We start from the raw sequence: 16,930 nt of genomic DNA, 5'->3' as shown, positions 1-16,930 counted from the left end.
CCCCAGCCTGTCCCTACCCCGCAACCTCTGCCTTAGGCCTGTCCTCAGCCCACAGCTGTATCGCCAACCTGTCCTTGCCCCACAGCCCCTGCCTTAGGCTTGTCCCTGTCCCACAGCCCCGTCCCCAGGCCCGTCCCACTGAGTCCCCCCCCACTCCCGGCCCGCGATGGTGCCGCCCCTCCGGCCCCGCTCCCCCCGTTCCAGAGAGGTTGGTCGGGCCCTGCTCGCTTCCGGCTCGCGCCGGGCCTGCTTCCGGTGTCCGCCCTCCGGCTCCTCCCGCCGCCGCCGCCGCCGCGATGCTGCTGCTGTGGCGGTCCCGCTGCCTGGGCCGGGCGCTGGGCCGCTCGCTGCGCGCCCTCCGGCAGGTACTGCCCGCCGCGGGCACCGGCCGCGGGCAGGGAGGAGGGAGGGCGGCGGTTGGGCGGGCGGGGACGGCGCCGCCAAGGGCACCGGGACGCGTCCGTGTTGTCCGTCCCCCCTCTCTTCCCCCCCCACCCCGGTCCGCCGCCCGCCGCCGCGGGGGGGTGAGGGCGGGGGAGGGGGCGGCGGAGCCTGTGCCGGATCCCGTCGGGAAAGGCGGCGGCTCGCCTGCGGCACCGGGTGGAGCTGGCTGACGGGGAAAGCTTCCGCCGTCCCCGCCTGTCGCTGGGCCGAAGCGTGTTGGCGCGGGGGGAGACACTCTTGTTGTTTGGCAGCCGCAAGTCGCCTCGCATCCCCACACACACCGGCAGAGACCCTCCCCGGCCGGGTGGGCCCGGTGCGGCAACGGCAAATAAACGCGTGTCTGCTGCTTTTCTTATTTAATTCCCGTGCTCGGTGTTCAGAGCAGGCGTTGAGCCCATGCAAACGGCAGCAACCTGCGCCGGCGGTAACCTGGGCTTTGTGGAGTCTAATAGCCAGAGCCAGCTGCTGAAACCAACACCGGGGCGGCTCTTGGCCAGCTGGTTTCTGCGGTTTGCTGACTTCTGGCAACATCTTCCGTTTAAATAGCAAACTTGCAAAGCTTTATGCGCTTCCATGTATATATATGCATGCGTTTATATACAGATATATGCATACCTACAGGAGGAGAAAGATCACGTCTCTTCCAGATGACCAGCTGAAGCCTTAGAGCATGAGATTTGATTTTGGCCATCATGTGAACGTAGGCGAGCGAGCATTGACAGCTAATTGTAATGTTGAATGTTTAACTATGTCATGCTTCCCCACAGAGCTATTGTGTGTTAAATGCTTGTCTCTGGGCACTACAAACACATTTGTGTTTATAAATAAGTATGTATATATATAAAACCGCACTATAAACAATTTATAACTAACTGTATAATTACGATTTGTTATACATATATGTAGATACAAATGTATTATAGTACAGTTTAAAATAAGCTTATTTAAGTGGCATTTTAACAGTATTTAAGCTTTGTCAGCTCTCGGTGGTGCTGTGTAATTATACGGAACAGGAGGGAAAGACAGATGGAGTATTCAAACCTTTTACAAAACTACTGCAAATCGGAAAGTTACAGGAGGTTATAGCTGAGTGGTAGGAAAGGGGAATAATTTTAGTTAGACGTGCTAGAAAAGTTGAGAAGTCAAGATAGTGGTAGTAGTTTGATTTCCATTTGAGTAAGGATATGGGAAGTAAGTTTTGACAAAGGGGTAATACAGTCTTTTTGGAGAGACAGGAAGAAACACCAGAACTTGGCAAACATCTGATGGAAGAAGTGAGGACAATAGACATGAACAAAATTCATAATGGAAGAACAGTGGAGTCATCAAGAAACTAACAAACTGGCTTGATTTTGATGATCTCGTGAAAGAGAGAAAGGTCCTGGATTCATATATCGAGTAGAAATCATGAATGTGCATCAATAGCCTGCATTCGAGCATGTAAGACTCCGGGGCGGGGGGATGACAGCTGTTGAAGGATGACCGGAAAAAGTCCAGAGAAAAGCTAGTCTGAAAAAGGATGGTTTGATCAGGAGCTGCGTTCAGCGCTTTGCGAATCAAGTCTTTCTATTTATCTGTGGAAGAGTTTGTAGGGCACTTTTTCTTCCCTGTTTGATCCTCCCCACCTGCTGCAGGAGTTCTCAGCCTGTCTTCTTAGTAACAGTATCCTGTATCACAGCATTGTTATCTTCCTCTCATCTTAGCATCTGCCCTGCCATGCTATATATAATTGCACTAACATCCATGAAAGACGTGCAGTGAGTCTTTTGTGTGTAGCAGTGGTTTACGCTCATCCTCGTTAAAGCAGCAGTTTCTTTGCTTTGAAGAAGCCGGGGCTGGAGAACCGATTGCTGCTTTGCCTGTCGCCAGAGCTGCCCAGCGCTCAGCTTCTGTTTTGCCTCTGTTGAAATTAACTGTACCCTCCTGTTCAATTAGTGGGAACAGGGACCAGTTCAGGTAATGACACTGTTGGAGAAGGAATCTGTAGGTGTACAGGCTGTCGCTTCAGCTGATGTAGTCCATAATTTATTTCAGTGTGTAGTGACCCTACTGGAAGGTGAGGGCTCCTTGAAAGCTGTGGCCTGGGACACTGTGTGCCGGGGTCACTTTGACATAATAACATTTACAAAAACAATTCCAAGAAGTCATGTGAAACATGGGGGAAAAATTAATCACTTGGTACGTGAGTCACAAGCTAATTAGTCCAAGACTTATTTCTCCAAGTGAAGGCTGTCTTCTTAAAGTGACCCAAAGTACTCATGCCAGCTAGCAAAACATAAATGTTTCCATTTTCACTGAAGAAGCGCCAAGATCAGGCAGAGGGCAGATTTAGCCAGGTGATACCAGGAACAGGTGTGATCGCAGTGATTCCTTCAGGGAAAAACAGAACAGGAAACAGCCCAGTTCAGGCGTCTCCCGGGGCTGCACATGCATCTCTGACATACTGTAGTGAAGAGATGGACACACCGCGGTTCTGCAGAACACAAGACAGGGGAATCTCAGTATCTTTTCTTAGTGGTTTCCTCTCCTCGTTAAAGCTCTTTCCCTCATTTCTTAAACCTAAGAGGCAGAAGGGTAGAGCGATACCAATTTTTTCCTTAATTTTACAGCAGCTGTGGAACACAGACTTGGCACCTCTTGTGGAAGAGGGCTGCAGATGTGTTTTCTCACAACGATTTATTTTAGGACAGGCCTTCTGAACTTTTTTTTTAACCTTACAATAAACTGGTTCTGAGCAAATAAAATTGGCTGTTTCTGCTTCAGTCTCAGGCTGTTGCTCTTTCTTAACAAGTTGTTGTCTGGGATGCTAGGAACACCTTTAACCACTGTTTTTTTATAAAGCACCCAGGAAAACATTAATGGGCAGAGGAGAACTCAGGTCACTTGCTATTTTATTTGTGATAGACTTCATATTATCTGGGACACTAGGGAAAGTGGGAAGACTCTGATCAATATGGGAACTAACATATATGCTGAGGATTGTGGTGCTTTAGATGCTTGACCAAGCTGAGTTAAGTTGAAGTTTGTCTTGCTGATCCCAACTTAGGGCTGGCTCTACACAAACCTGATCTGAGTTAGCAGAGGGCCAGTGCTGCACCAAGATTAAGCGTTGTAGCATTCACGATGACTTTGCAAAGTCCGCTCAGTGCTTCCTGCTTTCCCTTCCCCAGCCAGACATGGGGCAGGGGCTCCAGCGGGTCCTGCCGGAACCTGGTTCTGCAGGCTTGTCGATCCAGGATTGTTGGTCCGTGCAGCAGAGCGGCGAGCAGGGTACCTGCATGGCACTGTGCTGGAGCTCCTGAGCTCTGCCAGACCCAGACTGGCTTAGCAGCAAGTCAGCCTGGCTGCCTGCATCCTCGGCACAGCTAATCATAACCCTGTTGAACTGCCCATCAATCATTGGGTTGACCGTGGGTTAATATCCAAGAAGCCACATCCATCAGTAAATTTGGATAGTTAAACTGACAACGGGTCAATTCCAGGCCTGTTAATAGTTTTGATGATGTTAAGTGCCCATAGAAAGTATTTTCGCATGCTATAGCACTCAGTCCTGTAGACAGTGTGACAAGCTTAAGTATCTCTTTGGTCCTTGATCTCTATGTTGTCTTAACACACACAGCTCCACAAATTATTTTGATACTTAAGATCAGTTATATCCCATCCTCCTTGCTCTGGTGAAGCTGAAATCAGGTTTTATACTCAAACTTCCCTTCAGACACCTAAGATGTGAATGAAGTCTAATTTTTACCTTAGCTGCTAGAGAAGGGTGCTTTGAGCTGTTGAGTGGCTGTTGTTCCAGGCAGGTCAGCTGCATTCGAATCACAGTTACTGTGATATTTTGCTATGGGTTTTAGGTTTTAAAAAAACTGTCTAAATTATCTAAAAAAAAAAAAAGCTTTTAGAACCTTAGGTTCTCCAGATCTGCAGGTTCAGTGCTAGAGAAATGTATAATAGCAATAGGGAAAGTAACTGGAGTAGCTTGAAATGTCTTTTACTTTAGAGGAATGTTATGCTGAGCTAGGAATGCAGTCAATGATTACATGGGTATGAAGTGAAACGTCACCAGAAGGTGGAATTCATGGCTCACTGAAAGCAGTAGAAATTTTGCCTTCTCAAGTTCAAAGGCTCCATAGCCTTAAAACAAATGAACAAAAAACCCCTTAGGTGCTGCATTCATGACTGTAGGAGTAAACATCATGGGATGTTTTTTCATCGTATCCAGTAGCTACCCTTGACCTTCTCATTCATAGCAAACTTTTGTGAATGAGTCTTTAGAAATCTGTTCCTTCTTAAAGAGGAAAGTGTGCATGAGAAGGTCAAAACAGCTGAAGCCACAACTGACAACAAAGTGCGTCGGGTTTACCATCACTCCACAGGACAGCATCCTGGAAGGAGACAAAGCAAAGAGAAGGGTGTAGATGCTTTCACCATCTCCCGCTCTTGCACACTATGGGAAAATAGTATGCCTGCAGTCTGGAGCATGGGAATGGTGGGTTCTTGCTCTGATCCAGGTCTCGTGGGAAAACCAAAGTCCTTCTAAGGTGGTTTCATCTTTTTGCAATACTGATAGTTCATCTTCTCTCTGACAGGGGAACTGTACTCTGGCAAGATGCTCTCTGTCTGGTGAGTGTTACGCTTTTATTTCATTTCAAACTACCTAGACAGGACAGAGCTGATGATGGAAATTTGTAATAGCTTTGACTGGGGCTTGTTTCTGTCAATCATGTAATGAAGAAACAGTTGGTGAAATGAGCTGTGTTTCCATGCGAGTGCCTCCCTTGCCTGATGTACGTGCTGCCCGATCCATTCAGTTCTGGTGAAGGTTTCACAGCAGCAGCACAGTGTATTTCAGGCATTGCAGTGCTTAAAACACATGCTGTTGCAGAGCCTAGTTCTCTAATAAACTCCTTTGAAAATGATGGGTGAATGTTAGTGACATGTCAAATCTAGTATGCCTGTGAACTCTTCAGTGCTTAAACTGGATTTTCCCAGAGCTCTGTTTTTTCTAGCTGTAGTGTGCTTATTTAGCATTATATCACTCACTTCTGATTCCACTTTGAGAAACCAGTTAAATCTGCTTACCTTTTCTGGTTTCTGGAGTTCCAATATCAGCTCTTTAGTATGGGATGGTGTCAAAATTGTGTCACTCTCTTAAAAAATGAAGTGGGGAAATGGTTCTTCCTTCTGGCATTGCGTAATTGAGATCATTATGGTCTTCAATTGCTATGCTGACTCTCTTTAAGATTAGTCTGGAAAACTGCCCAGTGCCCTGAAAGAGACAAAGGACAGGAGTTCAGTTCGTAATAAAAATTGCAGTGTCAGGGTATGTGAGCAGTGTGGGAAGGGAACAGTGGGGTATGTGAAACCGAGGAGCTATGCAAGTACCTCCCTGCTGTGTGTTCTTGAAAAGAAGTGTTCTTGGGACAGGGGTGGACAGAGAAGAGGGTTGATGGTGGCTTGCTACTCTGCCCTACACCCTGTTTTCATTCTTTTTTTCCTCCTTACCTGTCCACACAACTGTGAGGCTTCCTGAGGGTGCCTCGCAGGGGACTGATGCCTTGCTCCTATTAGGAACCCCTCTGTATTGGTGAGGATAACTCAGCAGCAACTGAGGTTTTAGCAGTTCTGTAAGTGTCCCTTGTAGCTGTTCCCTGGTTTTGTTCTGACTGGTGTAGTTGCTGCTTTGTTTGCCCTTTTCAAAGTTATCCTTGTTAGCTTTAAAGTCAAGATATAACTGTTTTTCCCGTCTCTAAATCTAGATGAAGACAAGACCGCTGTTCTTGGCAAGCTCTGGGCAGGTTTGATAGCACTGAAGTGCCTCTATATGGCTGTGTTCCCCACTTAGTCCCAAGCTTCTTTCAGGGTGGACGCTGGTGTCCTCTGCACTCTTTTACCTGACAGGGACACTTGAGGGCTGGACAGCTGGGTAACGTTCCTGTGGGGTAACACCATTCTCATTCACAGGTGTGGCTGGGAGCCAGGGACTGGCTTACACCAACAGCAGGAAGCTTGTGTAAGTATCCCCAGGAAAGCTGTGATGTGGAGAGACTGGGGCTGCTCTAGCCCTGGTAAGATTTGGGGGCTGGGAGGCAGAATATGGTTGGCTGTCATGCTTAAAGAAAACAAGCTTTGTCTGAAGACAGATACTGAGGCAGGGAAGGGACAGGAATGAGGAGACTAGTGATAAATGCATCTCTACCCTTTGATTATCTGACTAAAAGTCCTGTTTGCTCTATGGTGGCCTCCTGGTAGGATTTCTGTCAGGAGAAGTGGGGTGGTTCAGGGAGCTGTTGTTCATATGGCAAGGTTTGCATTGCTGAGGTGGTAAAAATGTATTTGGGGAAATAACTTTAAGAGTGCATCCATAAAAGCCTGAAATGGTGGTCGGTTTGCACCAAGTAGCTTTTGTTAGAGGAAATGCTAAAGCGTGTTCGCTTCAGGTTTCCAAAGGTGGTGTCAGTAGGTATAAAAAACATCCTTTGGAATGCTCGGAATTGCCAGCTCCCTGTGAAGGGACGTGGTGGAGCGAGAGTCTCTTGGATGTGTTGCCATAGGCAATTTATGGTGCTTTCTCTTTTTTTGAAGCAATCTAGCAAATTCGGTAGAGATGACAGTCCTGATCTGGAGGTAAAAAAATGTTTACTGCACTAGTCTTGGGCGTAGGGTGGGCTGGCTAAGTCAACCTTTTATCAGCATTTAAACCACAGGGGTTCTGTTAGGTTGTCTCCCTAAATTAAAATTTCATAAATTTCAGTTCTCACTGAGTTTCGGAGAGCACTAGTAAGTGCTAGTAAGCTGTAACGTTTCCTTTCTTAGTGGGATTGTTGCAGCTTGAACAGTAAGTAGGAGTCCCTTGGAAAAAAACACATCAGAACAGCTGAGCAGCCTTTCAGATCAGTTAAGCAAATGTAAATTCTGTATTTGAGCTTGGTGCCAGCAGCCTGCAGAGGAACATATTTCTGTGTTCAAATCTTTCTCTCTTTCTGCAGAGTAAATAGCTCCAGTGTCTTCACTGTCCGTTACTTCAGAACCACTGCAGTATGTAGTAAGTAAAAAGTCTGGAGTCAGTGGGATGGCTCTTGTGCTACCTACTGCTGTCCTGACAACAGCTGAAGCTACCTCTTCCATCCTTGGTCTAGGCCCGCTGCTGTCTCCACCTCAGTGAATGGCTGAGGGTTTATGTCCCACGGCCCTAAAGACTTTGTCTGGCATGCCTGTCACAATGTGACTTTCAGTCAGATGGGAATTTCTCTTTTGTTTAAACGTTGATCAGTGTTGAAGCAAGGAGAAGGCCAACATTTGATGTCTGTTGACCTACACCCTCTACTAGACTCCTGATGACAAGAATGAAGCAATGCTGTAAGTTTTGAGCTCTGCATGTATTCCAAGTCTGTGTGTCTCTCTCGCAGGGGATGACGTGGTTACGGTGAATACACCAGCCTTTGCAGAGTCAGTCACAGAAGGAGATGTCAGGTGGGAGAAAGGTAAGCAGTTGCCTGAAATTCTCAGCACTGTTGCTGCTGCACTGGACAGCTCGGGGATGGCTTGTAGTTCACTGGTTGACAGCCTGCTCTGTGCCTTTCAGTCTGTGACAAATGAAGTGGTTAATTGCAGTTCTCCTAAGGGGTAAGGATTGCAGTTGCTGTGTCGGCACCTTTCTGTCACGGGTGATGTTGGGTGAAGGGTGATATCTAAACTGGAATCAGACTCTGTGCAGTAGATTGATCACTTGAGCTAGACTTTTCTTTAGAAGTTGCGGAAAACTGGGATAAGAAAATTCTGGGTTAATGGGGGAGACTGCTGTGGGTTAAGAGGGAAGGCTGGAGCACACCTCCCTCCTCACGGTGGTCTTCATATCTGTCATTCAGCTGTTGGAGATACAGTGGCGGAAGATGAAGTGGTGTGTGAGATTGAAACAGACAAGGTAGGAGTTTTCTAGACCAAAACTTTTTCTAGTTCTGTAGCGAGTGCTCCGTATGGCTCCTCTCCTGCTAAGAGCTCCGAGAGCCTGCAGGCCCTGCCTCTGTCTCCTTCTCCCTTCATGGAGAAAAGCTTTTCTCATCTAGTGTGAAAGCTGGCTGTGCCTGAAGTGAGAATTCTCTGATAACTCTTCTTTCCTCATATACTTGATTAAGCATCAGTGGTGCTGATATTTGTTGGAACTTCAGTTCCCCTCCTCCTTCCAATTTCAGTGCTCTAAGCTTTGAAACCTGTTTGTGTTTAAACAGAGGAGAAATTTTGCAGAGCCACAGGATGTGTTCAGATTGTTTTAAATTTAGCCTTTAAGTTTACTGATTCTTTAAAGGACTCTTACGCTTTGAAGTTCTTGCTAAATCTCCATGCCAAGTTCTGCTTCTGGTGTTACTGTCAGGAAGATGCTGGCAGCAGGTCAATTCTTGATTGTACCCTGGAGCAGGAAGATCAGGTTATATGTTACACTGCCAGCATCTCCTAAAACTTCTAAGTATTGGCACAAAATCCTGGTGGAGGGTGTGAAAACTGGTGCAAATGGTGCGAGACAGAGCCACTGTCTGTGCCAAATTACAATGTGTGTCTGTGCTTATTGGCATTTTCTCTTGGACATTTGTTCTCCGTGCAGCGTTTGGGGGAATTTCACTGATTTTCCTCTTTGCAGACATCAGTGCAAGTTCCAGCCCCAGCAGCTGGTGTGATTGAAGCCCTTCTGGTACCTGATGGTGGCAAAGTGGAAGGGGGTACACCTCTGTTCAAACTCAGGAAAACTGGAGGTAAGTCAGAAAATGTATAACTTGCACAGGCTTTCCTGTTTCCACCAGTCTTTTTCTGAAGATGGAAGCAAGGCATTTAGAGGGATCCTGAGAGAGGTGAAATGGTTCCTTCATCTGCCCCTATTCTGTTGTCCATTAGAAAAGCATAATTTTAGTCCTTCTGAGGGGGGAACATTCCTTTTGCTCCTTCTGCAGAAGACTGCAGCTCTAAGCTAAAATTAGTTGAGAATTCTCCTGATATAACTCCCTTCTCTGCCCTTTTGTCTTTAGCACCCAGTCTCCTGCACAGTGAGGAGATCTAGGGTATCAATGAATAAAACACTTTCACCATGGGATCCTCTAGTGCTGGCTTCTATCAGTTCAGTAGCGCTGAGAACATAAAGGCACTCTGCCAGAGGGTTAACTTTTATCAGGTTGGTTGGACCTGGAGATCCTTGGCAGTGAAAGCTGTGGTTGCCCTTACTGTGGTTCTTCCTTGTCTTTCAGCTGCTCCTGCCAAGGCCAAGCCAGCAGCAGCCCCTCCTCCTCCTGCAGCCCCTGAACCTGTTGCTGCTGCTCCCCCTCCCCCTGCTGCAGCACCAGTTCCCACTACAATGCCACCAGTGCCACCTGTGTCAACTCAGCCCATCGACAGCAAACCAGGTGAGGCAACAGCCATTTTCTCCTATTTTCAAGCCTCTCTTCCTTGGGGAGAGTGTGTAAGGTTAAAGACAGCAAACTGTCTGGCATTTATGGTGAAGGCCTCCCCACATTATTGCCCTGCGTGCTACAGACTGGAGAGCTCAGCTATGCCTGCTACCTGTGCAGCCCAGTTCAAGGCTGCTTCTGTACTGTGTTGGTTGAGCAAGGCGCTCAAACAGGCTTTCTGCCTTAGGGAGTTGCAATCAAGCCCTGGCTTCCATTTTTGACTGATGTGTTCTTTACCCTCAGTGTCTGCGGTGAAGCCGGCTGCAGCCCCAGCGGCAGCCCCTCCTGGGGAAGCAGTGCCCAGCAAAGGTGCCAGATCAGAGCATAGGGTAAGCTGCGGGAATAGGGGCCTTGCCAGCACTTCTCTTGCTGGGTACTAACTTGTTCTGGCATAAGCCGTGAGCTTTCTGGATGTGTACATATCTACCTGTTCACACCCAGCTTGATGGGGCTGTGACAGATGGGGAAATGCTCTACATGAGGGCACTGCTTAGGGGTGGGGTGGAAGAAGACCCAGGTCCAATCCAACACAGGTCTTTTCTAGGCAGAAGTCTTGTCTTGAACTCACCTAACTGATCACAGAAGGCTCAGTGTGATCTGCTTGGTCTATCCACAACCCCTCAGCACAGGACGGAGGCTGCTTCACCTGCCATGTGCGTTCTTAAGAGAACATGGTTGAGCAGCCTCCTTTCTCAGCAGTCTTGCTCTTCTCACATTAACCTCATGCTGGAAACTGTGTTAAGCTCGGGAGCTCCATAGTAAAAACAACTCCTCAGCCTGTTGTGCTCCGCAGGGAGAGCAGGAGTGAAAACCTTGGCCCTAGGCATCCATTACCAGTCAACCAGATGGCAAGAAAAAGGGCCTTTTGAGTTTCTTCTGCATTTCGCCACTTGTATGAACTTGAGGAAGCTTCTGCTTACATCTTTTTAATTTTCAGGTGAAAATGAATAGGATGCGTCAGCGTATTGCTCAGCGGCTGAAGGAGGCTCAGAATACTTGTGCCATGCTGACCACTTTCAATGAGATCGATATGAGGTGAGGAGCGGACCACCTTTTCCCTTTACAAGTAGAAAGAGATGCAGACAGTCGTCTTTAAATAGCAGCCAAGACCTTGCTCATTCTTTTTGGAAAGATTGGCAACACGTCTTTTGGGACGTCTTTTTTACGTGTGTACCACTGTCTGCACAGCTTCATCAGGGCCGTGTTGGTGCTGCGGTGTGAGAAGGGTTTCATAGCTTCCGAATGGCCTGACATTCCTCGGGAATCATCTGCTGCTTGTAAAAGGGGCAACCTGGTTCCTCATCTCTGTGGCTCTTGGTTGAGAACTGGTAGATGGCTGAGCAGAAGAGCAGGAGTGACTGGTGTCTCTTGTATAGTGCTTATTAGGAGACACCAAAGTAGAGCATCTGATTTCTGACACCCCACCAGATTACTGCTGTTGGAGGTGGGCATATTTAGCTCCCCATGAGGTGGTTCCCCAAGGCTCATCAGCCTTTCAGGTGAGCAGTACATAGGTCTGAGGCTCTTGCTGTCAGATAGTGCAGCTTTCCAGAGACAGACTAGCATCCTTCCCCATCCCCTGCCGGCGGGTGGGGGTCTCCTGACTCAAGTGCTTGCACGGTCTGGGCGCACTAATGGCTTTGGAGGGTGGGCAGCTTATGTTACAGTGCATTAAGGGGAAATTGTGCCCAAATCAAATTGCCTTGTGAAATCCTATTCTGCTCCTTAAGACAAAACATGTAAATATTTGGGTCTCAGAACAATAAGGTTGGCAAAATAGTCTTGATTGGAGGGGAAGTGCTGCAGCTTTATCTGCTCTCAGAGGCTCGTTGAGGTGTCGATTTACACTGGCCTCGGGCTCTCATTGCATCTGGTAATCTGGTTTGGATTGATTGCTGTGAGGTTGACTCGAGAGGGCCTATGCTGGGGCCTCCTGCTTCCCGCGGGGGGTCAGTGTCTGAAAGGAGGAAGCCATAATGAGCCAGTTTCGTAGCAAACCTTGTCTTCATTGCTGCAGTCCTTGTGCCTTGGGAGGCACTAATGTCTTTGGACGGTAATCCTAGCCCTAAACAAGGTTAGGCGCAGGAAAACAAACACTCTAAACCATGGAGACCCCTGCCCCTTGCTGGCACTGTCGCTTCAAAGACTCAAGGTCTCTGGAGCGGGGAGGGATGGACCATGCAATTTGACAGCATCTGGTGTTAGCCTGGAATAGGCAGAGCTTGTAGCCACAACTTGGTTGACTTTTTGTAAATGGCCTCGGTTCTGACAAATAGAAGGAGTGGGGAAACATGATTAGTCTGGGTGAGCACTGTGGGTGGGCTGGCACCCACTACCATAGCACCTGGGAAGATTTTTTTCATATTTGCTCAAGTCCCAAAGCCAAAGAGTTGGGTAAGGAGGCATCGTCATGCTGGCTAGTGCTGGACTTGCACAATGGTTGAAGTCTTTTGCCCCAGTCACCACATGCATCTTTTCTGCTCTTGGCATTTCCTGGTTTTCCACCCTTCCCGGTATGGCCCAGCCACACCTGGAGTTGCTGTCTGCTGCGCCACGCTGGTATTGGCAGTGGTGTCTCCAGAGAATCGGTAGCAACATCAGGCCTAAGCAGGAAATACGCCGTGCCACATCTTGCTTTTGTGCTTGGCAGTGTGGACCAAGCAGATAACACTGTCCTGTTGAGTTTGTGGCCCAGGACCTGTTCCCGTTAGATCCTTTGGCAGCGTCCTTAAGAGCACCCTCAGCCCATTTCACCTGTCACATCTGAAGGATTTTTCATCAGACTGGGGGTTTGCCAGTTGGTGGTGCAGGTTTGCAGTCCTTGGGGCTGGCCCTGAAATCTATTATGGAGTGAGGGAACGGTGTTTTCTTGGACTCCGTGCTGACCAGCGTTATCATGTGTTTTGCAGCAACATCCGAGAGATGAGAGCTGTACACAAGGATCCCTTCCTGAAAAAGCACAACCTGAAGCTAGGTTTCATGTCAGCTTTTGTGAAAGCTGCAGCTTTTGCTCTTCAGGACCAGCCCGTTGTGAATGCAGGTGAGCGGTGACCCTTGCTGGTGAGTTGCACATCTCACCAGTGGATGTGGCAGTGGGTGAAAGCAGGTGGCCAAGTCCACGGCAGGGCTAATAGCTTGGGCAAGCGAGTCAAATATGCACAAAAAGTGGGGACAGTCCTACATGCCGCAGCTGATTTTGCTAATGCCACTTATGTAGGTAGAGCACAGCTTACCAAAGGGGCTCTATTAGAAAGGGGTGGCCAGGAGTGGGGCTGGGGCCATGCCTACGCAGCCTGCAGAGGGAAGAGCCTGCTGGTTGGTCTCGAGGTAGCTGCTGTAGGTGCGATGAAGTTCCTGGGGGGTGTGAGAGGTGCTTGCTCAAACCGAGAGGAGAATAACCAAGGAGATGTCTGAGGGGGACTGACCTATCAGGACTGTGTTTCCTTTCTGTCTGTCCTGATGCGTCTCCCACAGGTGCAGTGAGGGCTCATTGTTCTCTGGAGTTATGTTTAAGCTAGAGACAAGCAAATTGTTATGATTTTGTGTCTGCTTCTGGCCTCTTGAGCCCTTGATCTTGGGTACTGCATGTGTAATACAGGTTTTTTTTCCCCTCATTCTAGTGATTGATGACACGACCAAAGAGATTGTGTACAGGGACTATGTGGACATCAGTGTCGCTGTAGCAACTCCCCGGGTAGGTATCTTGGATGCTTTGTCTGTGGTTCCTGCAGCCTCAGGTCTGGGATGGTCGTATATTTTAAGCCGACTCAGCTTTGACTCCCCCTGCAGCAGAAACTTAGTGATGAGACTGATCTTCTGAATGAGACATTCGGTACATTGTGGACTGCTGAGATGGGTTTTGGGAGAAGATGGAGGACCAAGAATATTCTACCACTGTATGAGGAGATGTAGTAACAAGGTCAATGTAGATCTCAGTGGATAATGAGTAAGGCCAAGTTAAGAAAACCTTTTTTTTCATGGACCCATGAGGATATGGCATAGACAGTATGTCTTGTCCTTTGCATGTCCTGTCCTTTGGCTAACCCTGCTGTGCTGTCCCACCATTTCTGTAAATCACATTGCTGAGTCAAAGAGATGTTCCTGTCCAGGGGAGAGTATAGGATGAAGATAAAGATGTTGAATTAGTTGGTCTTGTTGTGAGGCAGAGGTTTGGCCAGGACTGAAGTTCTATCACTGCTCGCAAAGTCTAGGGGAGGTCCAGCACAAAGGGACTCCGCTCTTGTCACCTAGAAAGAGGTGGCAGCTGAACTCTGCCCAGTGCCTCACCTGCTTTTATGGACACAGAGCTGGATCCAGACAAGCTTGGTTGATTTTATGAGATGGGCTCACAAAGGCAAAGATGTCGTCTCATTTATGGTGTCAGCCCTTGGTGCGTGTTGTGCGAGGTTTTCCGGACGGCTGCCAGGGCATGAGACAGCTCTGCCAACCACCTGCTGTGGGCTGAGGAGGAGGCAGGAGCTCTGCTGGGCTGAGGCCAGGCTCCTGCCCAATAACGGTTGTTTGTGTGTCACTGCGGTGAATTTGCTGATCATGCACTTTGCTTCTCCCTAGGGTCTTGTGGTCCCTGTCGTTAGGAATGTAGAAAACATGAACTTTGCTGACATAGAGCGTGCTATCTATGAGTTGGGAGAGAAGGTAAGGAAAGTTGGAGGTTTTTCTGAAAAAGGCTGGGAGGAATGGGAAGAACCGGGGGTGCTGGATAGGCATGAATTGATTCAGTCCCTCTGTCGTCATCTCTGACCTCTGACACACTGAGTTGTGCTGTGAGGAGTGATCCAGTTACAGCTGTAGTTCTGCCTGTGCCTTACAGGACAGATCTATCTACTTGTCCTTCCAGAACACCGCAAACTATGCATTAGTGTCATGGTGTGTCTTCACCTTTGTCTTTAGAGGCCAAGGCTGAACTGCCCTGGGGTAGAAGTCCCTGTGTCTGTCTCCTGCAAAAGACAGAGTTGAAAGCAAAGGCAAGAGAATCCTTCCCCAAAGCCAGTAAATGTTCAGATGTAATGACAGGAGCATTTTCAAGTAATTCGTGCTGGTTTTTAGCTGAACAGATTAATAAGTGAAGCTCTTGCCATCAGCATTTGTTCCTGGAGAGGGTGAATGTCCAAACCCTTGTCCTTTGCCTTCTGTGGTCTGTGTGGCTTTCTAAGACCTTACTTATTCTTCTAGGCAAGGAAAAATGAACTGGCAATCGAAGACATGGATGGCGGCACTTTCACAATCAGCAACGGAGGGGTTTTTGGGTCACTCTTTGGGACACCTATCATTAACCCACCCCAGTCTGCCATCTTAGGCATGCATGCCATCTTCGACAGGCCTGTGGCTGTAGGAGGCAAGGTAGGTGGAGCTGCACAGGAGGTTTGTGTGAACAGAGAGGAGGGCTCAGTGAGATGAGGACCACAGCCCATATGCTTTTTCTAGGGGGTTGGTGTCAACTTCTAAAAGGCTTTACTGTGAAGGAGGAGCAGAGACTAATAGGTGTAGGGCAGCTTTGCTGGCGCTGGTAGTTGCCTGAGGTGTGCAGGGGGCCTTGTCCTATCTGTGTGGGGGAGAACTGGATAATCTGCTTAGGTGTGGGGAGGAGGGGGAGGCTGTGGCCTTTCCGATAGAGAACAGCTCCAGAAAGGGACCTAGTCTTGCGTGCTGTGGACCCAGCCTGGGTGGTGGTCAGTGCCTGGGTGTGTGAGTGTGGGTGGGTAATCCTACCAGGCAGGGCACATCCAGGAGAGCCTGAGCCCTGGATTCAGGATAGGAAAAAGCCAGGTCTTCCCTGAATTCACAGGAGGGTATCATGCAGGCAGCAGGGATGAACCGACTAATGCCTGTCTTATTCTTCCCCTTCAGATCGAGGTGCGGCCCATGATGTACGTGGCGCTGACGTACGATCACCGGCTGATTGACGGCAGAGAGGCGGTGACTTTCCTGCGCAAGATCAAGGCAGCGGTGGAGGATCCCCGCGTGCTGCTGCTCGACCTGTAGAGCAGCTACACCCCCACACAACTCACCCAGGGCAGGGCCGCAGCACCAGCAGGGACGATGCAGGGCATTCAGGAACTGGCAGAGGTCATTCCAGTCTCCCTCCCTCCGCTGTGATCAGAGCTGTCCTGGAGGGAATTGTGGGGATAGCTCCTACCTCCTTTCCTGTTCTGTTTAACGAAGGTTCAGTTTCTCACGAGGATTGCTATGCAGTGGGCCAAACACTGAATAGCGCTGCCTTTCTAGAGCCATCTATATGGCATCCTCTCCCCCCCAGCACCAAACTCTCATCTCTAGCTTGTCCTATACCAGTGGAAAGTGCTTGCTGCTGCTGTGCTAGGGTACCTTTCCCTGCCACTCCAAGGTGGGTTCAGCTTTATTTCCTAGCACTGAGGTTCCTGTGAGGGAGAGGAGAGGAAAGGCTACTGTTCTGTCCATGTTTTGCTTGAAAATATTTCATTCTTGTCTGCCTTGCAAGGGCAGTCTGGGGACCCCCAGGCCACCTGCAGCAGAGGTTTTGATCATAGCAGGGCTTGAGGTAGGTGTCACGCCTCCAGCAGTACCTTAGTTACACTCCCTCCACAGACAGGAACACAGCGGTGGCAGCTTCCCTGCTTTCCCTTGGAGATCGTTTGTCTTTTTTCCAGCCTGGTCACTGTGGCGTGAATGTTCATGTCTGGGTGGGCAGAGCCCATGACCTCTGTGGAGGTAGCACTGTTCCTGGGGGAACAACCATTTCACTATTACATGCCCGACACGGGGGTAAGAACCATCCCCCAGCAGCTGTCCTTGAATCACGGCTCACTGACGGTGGATCTGACTGCTGGCTTCCTGCGTGCGAGGGCTTGGCCTGCTACCAGCAAAGAGACAGCTGGGGAGGGCCAGGTCTTTCAGTGTAATGTATATCCCAGCCCAAGGCTGCTGGTTTTGGGGGGAGGGGGGCAGTCCTTAATCTGATAGCGCACACATGTATGGGGGAGTGAGGGGGTTGCTAGTGCCTGCGGAGTCTATTACCCTCTACACAGAAGTTGTAACTAAAATATTTAACACAG

The 16,930-nt window shown here is 48.9% G+C and overlaps 1 protein-coding gene across 1 annotated transcript; it reads left to right on the top strand.

Moving 5' to 3' along the window:
- The first annotated feature begins 223 nt into the window (after positions 1 to 223).
- DLST (dihydrolipoamide S-succinyltransferase) lies at positions 224 to 16,672 on the top strand. Its single transcript, XM_054199930.1, has 15 exons — positions 224 to 365; positions 5,034 to 5,067; positions 6,409 to 6,457; positions 7,434 to 7,489; positions 7,854 to 7,928; positions 8,313 to 8,368; positions 9,080 to 9,191; positions 9,678 to 9,833; positions 10,122 to 10,207; positions 10,816 to 10,913; positions 12,788 to 12,918; positions 13,499 to 13,572; positions 14,451 to 14,534; positions 15,072 to 15,239; positions 15,747 to 16,672. The coding sequence occupies exons 1-15, from the start codon at positions 297 to 299 to the stop codon at positions 15,879 to 15,881; spliced, it is 1,383 nt and encodes a 460-aa protein (XP_054055905.1). The 5' UTR covers positions 224 to 296; the 3' UTR covers positions 15,882 to 16,672.
- The last annotated feature ends 258 nt before the right edge of the window (positions 16,673 to 16,930 follow it).

This window comes from Rissa tridactyla, chromosome 4, assembly GCF_028500815.1.
Source record: "Rissa tridactyla isolate bRisTri1 chromosome 4, bRisTri1.patW.cur.20221130, whole genome shotgun sequence".
Lineage (NCBI taxonomy): Eukaryota > Metazoa > Chordata > Aves > Charadriiformes > Laridae > Rissa > Rissa tridactyla.
This window is presented reverse-complemented; position numbering and strand designations above follow the sequence as displayed.

Bases quoted from the DNA above. Each gene is read 5' to 3' on its own strand.
- DLST (XM_054199930.1), top strand. From the start codon at position 297: ATGCTGCTGCTGTGGCGGTCCCGCTGCCTGGGCCGGGCGCTGGGCCGC. The intron at 10,208-10,815 runs GTAAGCTGCGGG...TTTAATTTTCAG, and splicing joins GTGCCAGATCAGAGCATAGG to GTGAAAATGAATAGGATGCG. The intron at 15,240-15,746 runs GTAGGTGGAGCT...CTTCCCCTTCAG, and splicing joins CTGTGGCTGTAGGAGGCAAG to ATCGAGGTGCGGCCCATGAT.